We start from the raw sequence: 15,238 nt of genomic DNA on the forward strand, positions 1-15,238 counted from the left end.
TTTTCATTTATACATTAGAGTTAATATATACGTAAAATATATATTCATAAAAAACTAAGCAAAATAATTAAGCAATTATACAACATTTGCAGTCTTCGTTCTTTCATGAAGATACCTGGTTTAACAGTTGCGCTCGTTGTAGATGTCGGGGCGCTCGGTTGCGAGACAGGCGGGGACAGGATGCTAAAATAAACAGTGGATATAAATCTGATAAGCAAAATTTATTTATCATAAAAGATTTTTATATTTTAATGTGTTTAATGCTTCAGCATTAGCCTTAATCGGATTTCTTTTTAATAATGTTGCCGAGTCCTGACTACGCTGAAGTTTAGGTGCACGCTCGAATAAATTAAAGGACTTTTTGAAATGTGTTTTACCTAAGTAATAAACGTTGACAAAGACAAGTTCTTTTATGTTAACGAGATGTTCAAACTATTTTGAAATCACGTGGGAACCTTGTAATTATACGTAAACTAACCGAATTTAACTACAAATCCCATAATCCATCTGTTTGTTTTCTTGGATACCTTCTGTGAGATCAACATTAGTATACGCAACTTAGCGTGTAGCTGTTATAAATTGTCTCTTATTGTAGGTAAGTATAACATATACTTTGTCAATTATTAACACTGTATGGGATTGAGTGTCCTACCACAGTGCTAGGTTATTTAAAAATATTAGGATAATGTTCGTGTTTGGGGATTAGTGGGTCAGCTGTCTCAGATGGAATTCACTAAGTTACTGTCCTCCAACAGGTGAACAAAGCTTCGGTGTGAATATGTTTGGAGCTCCAGTGGATTTGTCTTTTAAACACATCAGCAGTTTGGCAGGTATTACACTCTCATCCTACGCCTCCAAGGTTTTTCATTCTGTCTTTTGGGTACACTATTCCTTTTATTATTATTGTAACAATATTATAGCTCTGTGGGTCACCTACTGTACATAGTAAATTGCACTTAATCATAGCCCAGAAATTGGTTTTGAAATTTTAAAGAATAAAGATTGTACAAAATCAAACCAGTTATCCATCAATCCATAACTTTTTGTCGTTAAACAAATCAGCCAGCAAGTAATTAATACCTTATATTAATAATAACCTTTACAACCTCCACAAGACTGTTAGCCACTTCCTGGCTGAGCCGTCACAACTCGCCTGGCTGGACCTGCCATTCAACAATATCACACACATAGACCACGTGAGCTTTTTCTGAATGACTTGGGTCTATTTCCTTCATTTTTCATGCAGGCACATTCTCACATTTATATTGTTGCATTAGTTCTGTTTGATCAAGTTCTTTCTGTTGCTTGCTTTTACATTGACATCAGCTGTAGAAATGGTATATACTGTATGTTATAAAGACATTTTTATATCTTGCAATGAATTCACATCTTTTGTTTTTCAGATATTTTCAGAAAGTACACTATTAACTGCAATATGGGTGCATTTGTGTTTTAGGTTTTGTGTGAGCTGCGTGAACTGCGTGTGTTGTATCTTCATGGGAACGGCATATTTATTCTGTCCGAGGTGGACAGGCTGGGAGTGCTGCCACATCTACACTGCATTACTCTACATGGAAATGTCATAGAAACCAACAAAGCTTACAGGTAGTTTCTTTCACATGCATTCTGCATAGTTGTAACATGTTTCGAGGTACTGTTATTTCTCAGCAACTGTCTCTGTGTTCTTGATAAATTATTGAGCATACTGATCACAGCATCCTGCAATCTACAGCTGCTAAATAAAAACAAGGAAAATTTGCATACTGTCCCATTTCAGAGGTGTAGTAAAAAATGACTCAAACAGGATACAGGTACAATATGTGTGTGTTTGATGCACAGATGCTTACTGAGTATGTAGGAGTATAAGATTGTAACAGGTTTTTAAAGACAGATTAAGTTCTTGTTACATTTCCTACTATAGACCGTGTAGAAACACCACTTATAAATAGCGGGAATGATTTTCCAGAGTATATTTTAATATACTTATTTCTCATGATTCACTTAATCTTTTTTAATGTACCTCTATTTATTTTTATAAAAATATAAATCAACATTCAGCTTATTTTTCTGTGGACAGGCATACGCAATGTGCACGTTTTTACTGTACATTCATCCATCTGTTTAGGCATCGGGTGATTTTTGCTCTGCCTCGATTAAAGACTATGGACTTCAGTGCTGTGACACAACAGGAGCGAATCATGGCACAAATCCGGCATCACAACAATCGCAGCAAAAGCATCAAGAAGATTTTGCAATGATTTTTTTGGTCCTGGCCTTCACAGTGTGTGGAAATTAAGTTTGATCAAAATAGTCTGTGGTGAAATCAGTAATAATACATCCACTAATATATTTATGTAATAAGACACAAGGGCTTATGTGTTTAAAGTTTTTAATGAATTAAACCAAAAAAATAAAAATAAAAAAAACATCTTAAAACTTTTTGGTACTAGCTATGGTACTAGATATTACAAACTTATTTCAGGTAGTATTAGAAAAAAAAAGCCAATCCATTGGAAAAAAGCTCAAATTATTTGTGTGGTTAAAATAATCACAACCTTGCAGATCATCCCTTTAGACATGAGAGCGGCTCACGGCTGCTCCCTGCCCATGCATATGCTCTCATCCAAAGAGCAAATATACTGTACATTTAACATCACAAATAAATAACCACAAAAAAATCTTGTATAATTTTATCTGCTGTGGTACATGGATAGTTAACGCTTCCCCACACTGCTACAATGGTTAGTTTCTGACTTATATGAACAACTCAATCGTATTGCAGTCTGCAGCAAAAAGCTGAAATGTAGGGCTTAAAAATGTCTGTTTCATAAAAACGTTTGTTACCAGAAGATCTTCACTCCAATCCTGATCAATGTACTCTCTACAAAAAGAGGAAATTTATACAATCTATCGTGTTTATATTCAATCAAAAAAAATTCTGTAAAAAGAAGGCATGAATACACAATTCTCCACCCACCCACCTCCTTCAACTCGGTATTCCTCCACTGCTATTACATATATGAAGTTCTGGGATGTGACTAAAAGATACTGCCAGCTCATTATTTTAGTGCTAGAAAACTGCAGCGGACACATTACTGTCTATAAACTTGAGAAGTTCTGCCCCAAGAAAGCTCCAACCTCTCTCACACACGGTGACGTTATTAGTCCCACCCAACAGCCCTCGTGCTTGTGTTTGCATCCTCACCCACCAGAGGACACCATATATGTATAGGTCACTCATGACTTGGCCTTAACTGAGAAACTACTAACTTAAGCGGTTTCACGGTCAACTTTTCAACACTATGACAGTGAAGTGTCAATGAATTTTACTGAAGTCAGGTGGGTACATGTTTACATTGTAGTGAGACATGGTTCTTAATGCAGAGTGATACCAAATTACTGTCAGATGATCCTGCTTGCATACATCAGAACTACAGTATCATAACCTTCAAAACTATGACACCTTACCCTTGTGTGAAAATATATCTTTTTGGCTCCAATATACATATTTCTTTTCTGTGCAAGGAGAAAGACTGAATAATTGGCAGTGTCATCCAACAATATCAGAACAGACTTAAACACACAACATGCAAACTTTATACGTTTCAAGTTACTTTTATCCCAGAAAATAGTCTATACACCCAACCACTGCACTTGCACCTGTGGTACTGTGATCATTTCCAATATTCCATGACACAGAGACTCATTATTTCTCCTTTGTCAATGCAGATTTTTTTTTTTTTTTAAGTAAATGCCTTGTGCCAACAATCCTACAGCCCTGTCCTAGATAAATACTGTACATTTTTCCCATTCCTTTGGATAAAAGGCTATCGTGTGGAGCTGGCCTTGGTTGTCTGAGTACACAGCTAGAAAAACTAACAAAATGAAATTACTGAGACAACAGTTTAAAAAAAATTAGATGCCCAGGAAAAATGAAATATGATTTTTCCACAGCTAGTTCTAACAAAGTCTGGCATTGGTGCTGTTGTACAAATACGTTCACACCCCACAGACTCATCTACAGTGAACAAGCTTCCATTGATAATAATGACAGCTTGTCACTGACCAATAGTTAAGTAGACTAAAGAACTGTCATAGGGTGCAATTCTACATCTTCACTGTCTTTGTTGCAGACATATAGCTAAAAAGCACAAGGACCAAGATGCTTTAATAGATGGTGGGCTGGAGAGTCAGGATGCAGGAGTGACACAAAGAGCACGACACGGGAAAAATAATTATGTAGGCCAGAGTCACAAAATCACGGAATAGCAAACTGGACCACCAGTTCCTCTTTAGCATCCACTTTGATCTGAGAGATTGCACTGTAAGCATAAGCCGCGATCTTGGATACCTGCAAAGACAGAGAAAGACAGTTACAGTGAACAAAATAACCACATTTTCAGAGAAAAACAAAACAACTCTAAAGTGTATGACCAACAAAATGTGGCGTTAATGGAAACCGTAACATTAGTGATAGAAAATTAGATATCCTAAAGATCCTTTTCATTTATTTATATACATTTAGTCCTCCCTCCACATGTTGAAACACAGCTCCACATGTTGCATACTATTTCAAAAACGATATCTCCCTGATGATAAATTTAGCCATTAGAGAAATATATGAAATATCAGAACAGCAATGCAGGTGCTGGAAAACTGTAATCATATAATCCACATAATTACCTGTTGAACATCTGAGTATGGCACCAGGTCACTTGCAAGCACTTGGTGGGGCTGACTAGTGAGGGAGGGGAGACCGAGGGCTTTCTTTGGGGGCAAACTATTGCTCAACACCACCAGCTTTGTACTGAAACAAGAAAAAAAAAATAAAATAAGCACAAGCTTAACGAGACCCTGTCTTTACCCGAGATGCAATCCAGAGTTTGAAAATGGTTTCTTCAGAACACGCCACTCTGCCTCTCAAACCCAAATGCTGTGTTCTTGGCTCCGTTTTATATATGTGGATTGACAGGGTAGGTGTATAACTTTGTAGACAATTTAACATCATCTCACATCTGTTGGTTGGTTCCAGTGTCATGTTCAGCTTGATGTCCCAGCAACAGATCAACAATCTCAAACCTCCCGAAGAGCAGGTTTGTTCTCGGGCTTAGTCTGTGTTAACAAATTAATCTTTCTGATTTGAACAGTGCTGGACCAGGAAGTACATCCAACTACAGATGTGCAGTTTGTACATCAGCAAAAGACTGAAATTGGGACAATGATAGAAAGAAATGTACATTTCTGAAGTTTATAAAGTTTTGAGTGATGGGTCTAAATAAATGCATAACACATTCATCTGTCACTAGCAGAAGCGTGATGACAATCACTACAAAAAGAAGATATGAAATATTTATAGCCCTCTGTGTGTACATGTACACACTTCCCCCCCCCCCCATGTGTGCATCAGTGAGAGGTGGCAAAATACTCAATTAAGTTTACTATCACCCGTTTCCAGGGTTTTGTCATTCTTACTTGCTCTAAATGTAATGCACAGATTATACAAATGATTTACCATCAGTCAGTGGACATGCTATTATGGCACCAGGGAGAGCAAGAGAGAGAGTGAGAGAGATGGCAAATCCCAGATAATAAAATCAACCTTTTCTATTCCAATCTTAAGTGGGGTTTAAGAACCTGTTTCAGTCTTACAACATCAAGCATTACCCTAAAAGAAAAATAGGGCCCACATCCAGTTTTGTACTTCAGCCTAAACATAGGTGCTGTGTTTGGTGGAGATCATGCAACCACCACTAGGTGTCATAAGGTTTAGCAGATAGACCAACGTTGTAGCAATGTTATGACAGAATAACTTCATTTGCAATTTCTTTCCCAAGGAGTTGGTTTGGTGTAGAAATCTCAAAGTTGCATTCTTTTCAGTTACATTTGAGCAACATTTCAGATACACCTTACAGTTAAAAACAAAAAAAAATAAAATAAAAAAACTTCTTCCATAATAAATATAATGTAACTGCTCAACCACATACCTGTATTGCCGAGCTTTGTCCATATATTCATGCTGCTCCATCATGACAGATTCAGCTGCTGCAACATCAATTATGTTCCTGACAGGAAAAATAAGAGTAAGTTTGTTTTTTAATCCACCTGATTTGGTGCATGGTGATTCTGGCTCATCTCTGGTTGGAGAAAAGAGTGTCTTACTGTGCCGTCTTCGTGAGGATGGATGTAAGAAGGGCTTGTTCATCAGTCCGAGCTGAAGGGACATTAGGAGTGACCCAGTCTGTCCCATTTGGTGGTTTGCTGGCAGGGTTCTTGTGGTTGATCAGCGGCTCAGTTATTTCACCATTCTTAAAGAGGACCAAAGGAGTTAAGGTAAGTTTTCATCTTAAAACATTTTAACCATTATGTTATTGTTGTGCAACATTTCAAGCAGAAGGAAAGAGTGCCAAAGAATGTACCTTAACAATTCAATTTCTAATTCAGAAGAAAATTAAACAATATAGACATACACAAGCAACTGAGTATTTTGCGACCCATTCAATGTGTTTTCTCAACTGGATACAAAAATTAAGGCACTAGCAACAAAAGCATCTTAGCAATCACATCAATGCATTCATAACATGTCAAAACATACTGTTAGAAGTCATATAATCACCGTTCTGACCTTAGTTATTCCAATGTCACTTACAGTAAAACATTAAGGGAATGTGAACATTTCACTCAAATGCTCAAAATTCTACCCAAGTACCTACCTCCATATAATTGGACTTACTTGATCACTACATCTAATAGAGTTCACATTAACTAGAATCATCATAACAGATTCAATAAGTTATCTTACAAATAAGACAAAAGATTACGTTATATACTGTTATGCATTATATGGATACTACACAAAAATAAAGGCTAACCTTTTATTATTGCTCTTCTCCTCTAGCTATTATTAGGATGAGATCAACTGTATATGAGGAAGGATATTCCACATTAAGGAAGAGCTGACTTGTTTCTGTAAGCTAATAATAGCTAAGGATAGCTTGAAGGTCATATGACATAAAACAAAAACAAGGACGTGGTATTAGGAATTGACAATAATTTTTGTTCTTGTGAGGCCTGTTTGTGCAATTAAGAAATCAGTAGTTCTTTACTTTCCAGATTACTTAAAAACATTTGTTTTCAAGGGTGAATGTAACTAACCCACAAACTATTATATTCTGCTAAACACAGAGATGGCTGTAAATGGTTTCCCAGAAGCTTCTTTTAGGTATCATCTCTTTTACCTGTGTTTGTTTTCACCAATGTGATGACTTCACAGCAGCCTTCTTGGGGCCAGGCCTTATCCGATAGCTTAGACTAGTAAACTGAAGCTAGACTAGCTAGCTAAAGCTATCTTACTTAAACTACTAAAAAATGCTTGATAACGTAGTCTCACATTACTGTAGTGCATTTTATTAATATGTGTCATTAATAAAATGCTCAAAAATATTATAAAATAGCATCAAGTACTTTCCATGTTCATATAACATCTTATGTGTTTTTGGACATTTTAGCCTGCTAGCAGCAAAGCTAACTAGCTTACCGTGCCTGTGCTATCGCTCTCGCTGCTGTAACAGCAACCCATAGCAACGTCCGAGAGCCGAAGCTACACAACCCCAGCTTTACTGTTGTCCGTCAGAAACGACCTGTGTTAATCTTCTCCAGCAAACACAAAACTTTTCTCCTATGCAGTTTTTGTTTTTAATGTAACTTCGTATAAAGATGGGAAGCTACTCCTCAGTCGTGCTATCACATGACAGCGACTGTGGTGCAACAACACAACGACCACGTCCGGTATTTGAGAAGCAGCTGTGATCTCCGTCACGTGATGGGGCGGGGGCGACTCCAAAGTGAGCTTCCCTAAAAGACGCCATAAAAATATAAATTAGCCTAAACATGAACACAGTCAGCAACATAACATCACGAATCACATTTTTTGGTAATGTTTTCTTTTAGGTTATTGACTAAATTCATTATTTGGCTATGCTTGTAGAATGTTAGATTAATAAAGCATTAACCTGCAAGTATTTTGATAATGCTCATAGTCAATATACTTGTTGTGTAACGCCTATACTATATCATATAGTAGGCATAATATTCCAGCTGTGCCTTTGCAGTATTTAATGTGCTGAAACTGTTACAAAACAAACTGTTTTGTACAAAACCTTTTCTGTGAAAGTCAGAAGCAAATTTGATGAAATGAAAGCCTGCAAATAGTTGCCACTGAATCTATCATAAACAACAGAGCAGCATCAAATAGGGAGCAGGGGGATGAAACAGGACAAGGTTTGTTGATGTAAAAAGATGAAAGGGCCTCTGACACCCTATGGCTCAGTCCAGACATGCTGCAGCTGCAACTAATTTCACCATACTGACAGTAAAAGTATTTTAGAGCTCTTTATACATGTAACAGGTATCCACAAGTAAAATAGTTAACTGTAGACTCAAGAATAAAAGTTTTATGTAACCATCATAACAAAGTATATACATATAAACACAGAAATATATATTCTCATCAACATTTGAAGTGATAGACAATGTTTAACTTTCTCTTTTTGCAGACTGGCCTCTAAGGTTGGATAGATAGTATATAGATATACCAACTTTACTCTGTGTTTAGATATTCCCTGTAATCCATAAAACTGATACACCTTCAAATGTGCCCTGGGTAAGATTTGCATTGGCCAAAATAATTGTGGACCTAATGATGTTGGCAAATACTCTACATCACGTTTCCTGTTTCTGCTTTACAGTAAATGATAACCCTGTGTTAATCTGAAAGAAATGTTTAGTTAGCACAGAGAAAACTGTAAACAAGTTTTTTAAAAACAGGGTTTTTATTACCTCTCTGTTTTACATTACTGGAACAAAAAGAGCTGTGACTGCAGTTATTGGCTGCAGAATTTGACCAAGGTGATGTTAAACTGGACCGGACTGCGAGCATACAGCCTCCAGCTGTAAAAAAGTAAGCACACAGCATCGAGGAGGGAATAAACAATCTGAGCAGCTGTGGATGGATGACTGGTGTTCATATTCTGTTGAGTTTGATTTTTATCCCTAGTAACTGTGTGTGTGTGTGTGTGTGTGTGTGTGTGTGTGTGTGTGTGTGTGTGTGTGTGTGTGTGTTCATTCACAAAGGTTAGGGTTAGGGTTAGGGTAACTAGAGGGTTAACTAGAAACTTTTCTAACAAGAAAATCCCTTTGGTTAAATATTGCAAATCACTATGAAGCAGGAGTGGGAGCTCCTCACAATATTTAAATCAACCAATTCAATTTCAATTGATTTATAACTCTATTCTGACCTCAAATACCATTCATGTAAAATAGAAATAGCTGGGAAAGAAGGCAGTTGGTGAACTGTTGAGTATGGAATATGTGGGGGGCATATATGGGTTTTCCTAGGGTAAAGTAATCTGTACACTGTACTTGTGTACAGTGGCACACAAGTAGGACTACTGTACAGTATTTGAGACTGAGACATACTGCCCTTGTATAAAGTAGATCAGCCACTAGCAAAATATAGAAATAGGTTATTTTTGTAAGTGAGTATTTTTTAAGTAAGCAGCAGGATAGTTGAGTAAATGCACTTAAATCTTTTTACTTTCCAACAACACTGAATGACATTCATTCCTAATTTGAATATGCTATTTTGAAGTCTAGAGTCAAGCGTTACACACTACATTTTCAAAAAGTTTCTAAAGTTGCTTTGTGTTTAACACAAAGTTTACGACGTGACTGTCTACAAAGTGCACAGTGTTGAACGTGGAGGCAGAGCGACGAGCCCTGTGGGCAGCAGTCTGATGGGGTGGGATGATGGCTGTGAGGCGCCTACCTTCTCATTTACCCCCCGGTTCCTCCACACCTCTTCATTTGCACATACAGGTCAAGTCCAGGCAGAAGTATAGCTGCGTCGCAGACTTCACTCTGTAATTTTGCGGGAACAAAAACAATGTCTGTTTTTCTGCTCAGCTTTGTCGTGCTGCTTGGACTTTCGTATGCTTCTGATACCGCGGCTCATGCTCACCTCGGGCTGCCGCCGTCGCTCATGTTCAGCTCCTCTTTCCGCTCGGTGTGCAAACCCGTCCCGAGCACTATGTCTCTGTGCCACGGGATCGGCTATAGACTCATGCGGATCCCCAACCTGCTCGGCCACGATTCACTGAGGGAGGCCCAGCAGCAGTCGGCGGCCTGGCTGCCGCTCGTCTCCAAGCTTTGCCACCGGGACACCAAGAAGTTTCTGTGCTCGCTGTTCGCCCCGGTGTGTCTACCGGAGCTCAACGTGCCGGTGAGCCCCTGCAGCAACCTGTGCGAGGCCGTGCGGGACGGCTGCGTGCCCGTGATGAGCGCCTTTGGTTTCCCTTGGCCGGAGATGTTCAACTGCAGCCGGTTCCCGCGCGGGACCGAGCTCTGCATCCCGGTAAGCAGAGAGCAGGAGGGACGGACGGCGGAGGAGCTGAGGCAGGAGGAGGCGCTCAAAGGTCAGTGGATGGATGTTGTAGTCCTGCAGCTGTCACCGACACATTATGTTTGTTTTAATGGTGGCACTCATTCCACACATGTAGTGGTGGACTGTAAACTTTATGTTTCAGATGTTAATGACATCTGCATTTCTTTCAATAAACAAAAGCACTGTACATCGCAAACAGAGTCAAAAATAAGTGGCACTTTAAAAATGTCAAATTTACCAAGATTGTATGATAAAAGTGATTTCAAAAGTCCATAAAAACATATTTCTACTTATGGATATGTCTACTTCTCTTCCTCAGTCAGGCTCTCCCAGTCATCTCAACATAAGCAAATATAAGACCCAATGTCCGTACTCTTTTATGTTGTTTGTTTTACATAATTATTTGAAATAGTTCATCCCATTGCACTGAAGGTGTGACTTTTCCCTCTGGGGATACATACGGTTTAATTGTATACAATCTTCTTTTACATGCCTTGATCCTGGGGTTTCTGCTCAAAGACAAAAGCCTCACTATCTTTATACCCCTTTTGACATCCCCACTGCAGACACTGCCAGTCATCTAATGCCTTCTGTTTTTCATCCCCCAGGAAGTGTTATCTGTGATGCCTGTAGTCTGGCCACTGAAGGAGAGACTGACGTCCAGGAAAATTTCTGCCACAGTCCATATGGTAAGATGAAACTGATGGCGATAATATGATCTAAAAGACAAATCTCTGTTTTTTATTTGGAGAATTAATCTGGGATTCGCATAACTTGTTATAGCATCTGCGACTTAATTGGTAGGGCAGTGGTCCACAAACCACAAGGTCAGTAGTTTGATTCTCGAACCCCAAAAGTTGGCCCCTATTTTGTGTTTCTTACTTGTACTTTTCTTTGAATAAAAACCTCTGCCAAATGACTAAATGTAATTAAGACAATCAGATAGATAAAGATGTTTTAGAATGTGTCTGAAATAACACCTGTTAAATTGTATTCTCCTTGTGGCAGCATTTAAGATGCGTCTGGGCAGTGTGGCAACAGTGGGAAGGGACCGTCAGCTGGTGCCTACAGCCCGCAGCCGCATTCTGAGGTGGGCAGGGGGAGGTGCGGACAGGGCAGAAGGGGTTGGAGGCGCCATGGCCCACAGTTCTTTGTGGCTACAAGAAGGAGGTACATGTACGTGCCCTGGATTAGACTCTGCAAAGACCAATGAAAGCATGGGGATAGATAAGAGAGAAGCAAAAGACGGAGTAAATGGGCATGGGGCTCACAGTGAATGGTACCTGGCCCTGGCTGAGGCAGAAGAAGGAAGATTGGTGCTGACTAGACTCATGAGATGGAGCAGAGGGGATAAAGAGCTGAAGAAGTTCATAAGAGCTCTCCTTAAACAGTCCTGTCCAGAGCTGTAGACGGACAGACTGCAGCCCTGAACCATGGGCACTGCTTTATGGTCGAGTGGCTGTAATTGTAACCTGTTCATATGGACAGGTAACAGTAATGTACACAAAATACTCACATTACATTCAGTAGTCACCTAAGAATTCTTAATGGACCAAAAAATATTGTTTGATACGATGTGCTAAAAGAAATCTACTATCTACTGATGAATTGTTCCTGATTACCTCAGGACAAGGGGCTAAATGCTACACAATCAATACCCAGTCAAACAGCAGTGCATCATTTTGAGCTGAAATGACGGAAAATGCTTTTAGATTTGGATGATGAAGTTATGAATTTGGTCATGCTTCTGGAAATTTCACAGAGTTGGTGGTAGAATTGTTACTGATGTTACTAATGCACATGACTTGCAGAGGTCAATATGACTGCAACTGAAGAAAAGTAGTTGCGGTGTTGAGGACATATGTGTGTTGAGAAGAGACAAAGTAGTTTTAGTAACTGATTGACCTCATCACATATTTCTGGGGGATTGGTGTAGTTGTTGTCATTCTTCTGTCATTCAAATGATAAACTATATTCCTACAATTATACTGCAGTATCTATTTTTGCATAGTGTTTCATTACTTTTTAGGCTTTTAAAATTTTTAACTTTAGCTGCTGTGAAATACGATTGTAAAGTCTTAGTACTTTGAGTAAAACCAATTCTCTGTAATGACAAGGGAGCGATTATCTCTCTGATTAATAATTTGGATTTGGTTTGGTGCATTTTATTATTTTATTGTATTTTTCCATAACAATGCATTTGTTTTATATAGATGAATAAACTACATTTTGAGTATAATTATAATCTTTATATATATTCCTTATAATATTCCTTGATTTTGCTTTGAATAAATGTTTCTTTGTCTTTTCATCATGACTCAGTAAAGAAAAGAATTGGACTCCATACATCAGCACACAGTCGCACACCTGTCGGTGTTCACTACACATATCGAATGTCAATTTCCTTCTACCTCAGTCTGTGTCACCATGTTTGCTCCTTCTCAGTCTAAATATCTGGACACAATTCTAATCAGAAAATAAGAAAAAAGAATGTTAACAGCAATAGTTAGTTATGTTCCTGTAAGTGTCTGTTAACTTGAAAGAGTTACAGAAAATATGCTGTCATGAACGTGATACATAAATTATTCATAATCCCAGGTCTCTTACCTTTCTTTCAAACACACACATTGCTCTGGTCTCAGCTGCAGATCTATTTTCTTGTGGTGCTGCCAAACAGTCTTGAAAACAGGTGAGTTTTTCTCCTTTTCTCTTCTCTTTTAATTTTAAACAATATGTTGCAGCATCTCTTCTGGCCAGTAGACTAGTTTCTTTCGAATGTAAATGCATCTAGAAAGCAGCAGCTTTTCTTGAAGATTGTTCCTTTCAAAGAAATACTTTTGCATAAATGTGTTTAATCTGTTGAAATGTTTGTTTGAAAGTATTCCTTTGTGTTTTTAAATTGACATTCATTCTTCTTTGCATAAAACAAAGTGACTTTTTTGTAGTTTTGATGTTTGTTTATAGCATTGATCTTTAATGAATGAAGAGAAAACCAACAGAGGGAATTGCAAAGTCATAATTTGACCATAATTTCGATAAAGGCACAATGAGTTGCTTCTCACGTTGATAAGCTTTGATACGAATATATTATCTGAAATGATTCAAAATCTTGCCTCTGTTTTGGCACTTTCAGTATAGAATAATATGCCCTTGTAACCTTGTCCAACATGGCAATGCTGCAACCAATAGGAGCTACAGGGTTGATGAAAGTCAGAATTTGGGGTTCAAAACCTCCGTATTAGGGGTCTTCCGGCTTCTTTTTTGTTAATGTGAAAATTGCCCAGGGGTAAAATGAAGGGCGATTCACTTCTTTTATCTGTCCTCCCTTTTTTATGTTAAGACAAAAGCAAGCAGTTACATACTGATTAAAAATGGTTTTAACATTGAGCAGGTTTATCAAATGATAAAAGTGGTCTTTTTCTCATTATCGATAGATTATAAACTTATCTACAGCTAAATATGACAAAACTCCTCAGTTAGAAACTCACATTGCAGAATACAATTATTGTAAAAGCGGGGAGCAGGTTTGTGCAAATGTATCCACCTTGTTAAGACAACGCATAAAACACGTGACACTGCAAACTCCTTCTTGTACAAAACCGAATACAGTGTGAGTGACTAATTGATGTATTGTGTGTTTCCCTCTGCACAAGATAGGATGGTGTCTCCCGCTATTGCTCTGGCCTTCCTTCCCCTCCTGCTGACTCTGATTATCAGGTACCGCTTCTTCTTTGTGTTGTTCTACCGGGCGGTCCTGGTCAGGATATGGAATGACTGTGTCACTGGTTTGACCCGAGAGGAGCGCGCCTATCAGTATGTCCTTACTCATGCCACCCAGGGAGATCCAGACAGCATCCTGGAAACTTTTGATGTCTGGTGCAGCAAGGTGGAATTCATCAGCAATATTGGTCCTAAAAAGGGTGAGGGGATGCCTTCATATTAGAGAACAAATTACCTGTACTTGTGTAAGTCTAAGGAAAGTCTAAGGCCCCTAAATACGGTTCTTCTCTGTCTGGATCACCAATATGTAGGGAAAATTTTGGACCGACTGCTGATGGAGCAGAGTCCTTTAACAGTGTTGGAACTGGGTTCTCACTGTGGGTACAGCACGGTACGGATTGCCCGGGCTTTACCCCTGGGTGCCAGACTGTACAGCGTCGAGATGGACCAGAGGAATGCTGCCATTGCTGAGAAAATCATCCGTCTGGCAGGCTTTGATGATGATACGGTGAGAGCAGAAACATGTGCCATATTTACAACATTTGACTATTTGAGAAATTCATTAGTTGGGTTCCTCAGGTGGAGCTCATTGTGAAACCATCCGATGAGGTGATCCCTCAGCTGCGAACTGACCATGGCTTGGAAAGGCTGGATTTCGTCTTCATGGACCACTGGAAAAAGTGCTACCTTTCTGATCTGCAGGTATTAACTTTACATGAGAATTTTGGTTATAGACCATAGAAGATAAATATTTATTTTAGGTTTGCAGAAGTCTTTGTCTTTGTCTCTGAAGGAAAATATGTTCTGTCCTACTGTTACCTGTGCAACTCCCCGCTTTACATGAACGCTTTATCTGTATATTTTACAGATTCTGGAGGGCTCTGGTCTGCTGGGAAAAGGATCTATGATTGTGGCCGACAACGTTCTGTTTCCCGGGGCTCCAAAGTTCCTCAGATACATTCGAAAATGTGGCTTGTATGAGTGGAAGATTCACCGGGCCACACTGGAGTACAGCAGGGGTATCAGGGATGGGATGGCTGAGCTGGTGTACCAGGGAATCAAGTAAATCATGTAGCCTGT

General features: G+C 38.9%; 4 protein-coding genes across 4 annotated transcripts; 3 read left to right on the forward strand and 1 right to left on the reverse strand.

The window, feature by feature from the left end:
- Positions 1 to 1,076: 1,076 nt before the first annotated feature.
- lrrc51 (leucine rich repeat containing 51) lies at positions 1,077 to 2,781 on the forward strand (the record flags this gene model as incomplete). The annotated part of the gene is made up of 3 exons (XM_067508177.1): positions 1,077 to 1,196; positions 1,457 to 1,605; positions 2,126 to 2,781. Coding segments are annotated over 3 exons (402 nt in total), but the record flags the coding sequence as incomplete, so codon positions are not given.
- Positions 2,676 to 10,157, reverse strand: lamtor1 (late endosomal/lysosomal adaptor, MAPK and MTOR activator 1). The gene is made up of 8 exons (XM_067506502.1): positions 10,016 to 10,157; positions 9,824 to 9,915; positions 8,836 to 8,946; positions 7,535 to 7,851; positions 6,160 to 6,305; positions 5,985 to 6,062; positions 4,684 to 4,807; positions 2,676 to 4,351 (listed from the first exon to the last, which is right to left on the reverse strand). The coding sequence occupies exons 4-8, from the start codon at positions 7,574 to 7,576 to the stop codon at positions 4,259 to 4,261; spliced, it is 483 nt and encodes a 160-aa protein (XP_067362603.1). The 5' UTR covers positions 7,577 to 7,851; positions 8,836 to 8,946; positions 9,824 to 9,915; positions 10,016 to 10,157; the 3' UTR covers positions 2,676 to 4,258.
- On the forward strand, positions 9,348 to 12,590 carry sfrp2l (secreted frizzled-related protein 2 like). Its single transcript, XM_067506499.1, has 3 exons — positions 9,348 to 10,469; positions 11,047 to 11,127; positions 11,447 to 12,590. Exons 1-3 carry the CDS (start codon positions 9,941 to 9,943, stop codon positions 11,845 to 11,847), a joined length of 1,011 nt encoding a protein of 336 aa, XP_067362600.1. The 5' UTR covers positions 9,348 to 9,940; the 3' UTR covers positions 11,848 to 12,590.
- Positions 12,591 to 12,771: 181 nt separating this feature from the next.
- On the forward strand, positions 12,772 to 15,224 carry tomt (transmembrane O-methyltransferase). The gene is made up of 4 exons (XM_067506505.1): positions 12,772 to 14,358; positions 14,470 to 14,666; positions 14,738 to 14,860; positions 15,027 to 15,224. Exons 1-4 carry the CDS (start codon positions 14,064 to 14,066, stop codon positions 15,222 to 15,224), a joined length of 813 nt encoding a protein of 270 aa, XP_067362606.1. The 5' UTR covers positions 12,772 to 14,063.
- The last annotated feature ends 14 nt before the right edge of the window (positions 15,225 to 15,238 follow it).

Source organism: Channa argus, chromosome 6 (assembly GCF_033026475.1).
Source record: "Channa argus isolate prfri chromosome 6, Channa argus male v1.0, whole genome shotgun sequence".
NCBI classification, from domain to species: domain Eukaryota; kingdom Metazoa; phylum Chordata; class Actinopteri; order Anabantiformes; family Channidae; genus Channa; species Channa argus.

Bases quoted from the DNA above. Each gene is read 5' to 3' on its own strand.
- sfrp2l (XM_067506499.1), top strand. From the start codon at position 9,941: ATGTCTGTTTTTCTGCTCAGCTTTGTCGTGCTGCTTGGACTTTCGTAT. The intron at 10,470-11,046 runs GTCAGTGGATGG...TTCATCCCCCAG, and splicing joins GCAGGAGGAGGCGCTCAAAG to GAAGTGTTATCTGTGATGCC. The intron at 11,128-11,446 runs GTAAGATGAAAC...TCCTTGTGGCAG, and splicing joins TTTCTGCCACAGTCCATATG to CATTTAAGATGCGTCTGGGC.
- tomt (XM_067506505.1), top strand. From the start codon at position 14,064: ATGTATTGTGTGTTTCCCTCTGCACAAGATAGGATGGTGTCTCCCGCT. The intron at 14,359-14,469 runs GTGAGGGGATGC...ACCAATATGTAG, and splicing joins CAATATTGGTCCTAAAAAGG to GGAAAATTTTGGACCGACTG. The intron at 14,667-14,737 runs GTGAGAGCAGAA...TGGGTTCCTCAG, and splicing joins CAGGCTTTGATGATGATACG to GTGGAGCTCATTGTGAAACC.
- lamtor1 (XM_067506502.1), bottom strand. From the start codon at position 7,576: ATGGGTTGCTGTTACAGCAGCGAGAGCGATAGCACAGGCACG. The intron at 4,808-5,984 runs GTATGTGGTTGA...TTCTTGTTTCAG, and splicing joins GACAAAGCTCGGCAATACAG to TACAAAGCTGGTGGTGTTGA. The intron at 4,352-4,683 runs GTAATTATGTGG...CTGTCTTTGCAG, and splicing joins CATACTCAGATGTTCAACAG to GTATCCAAGATCGCGGCTTA.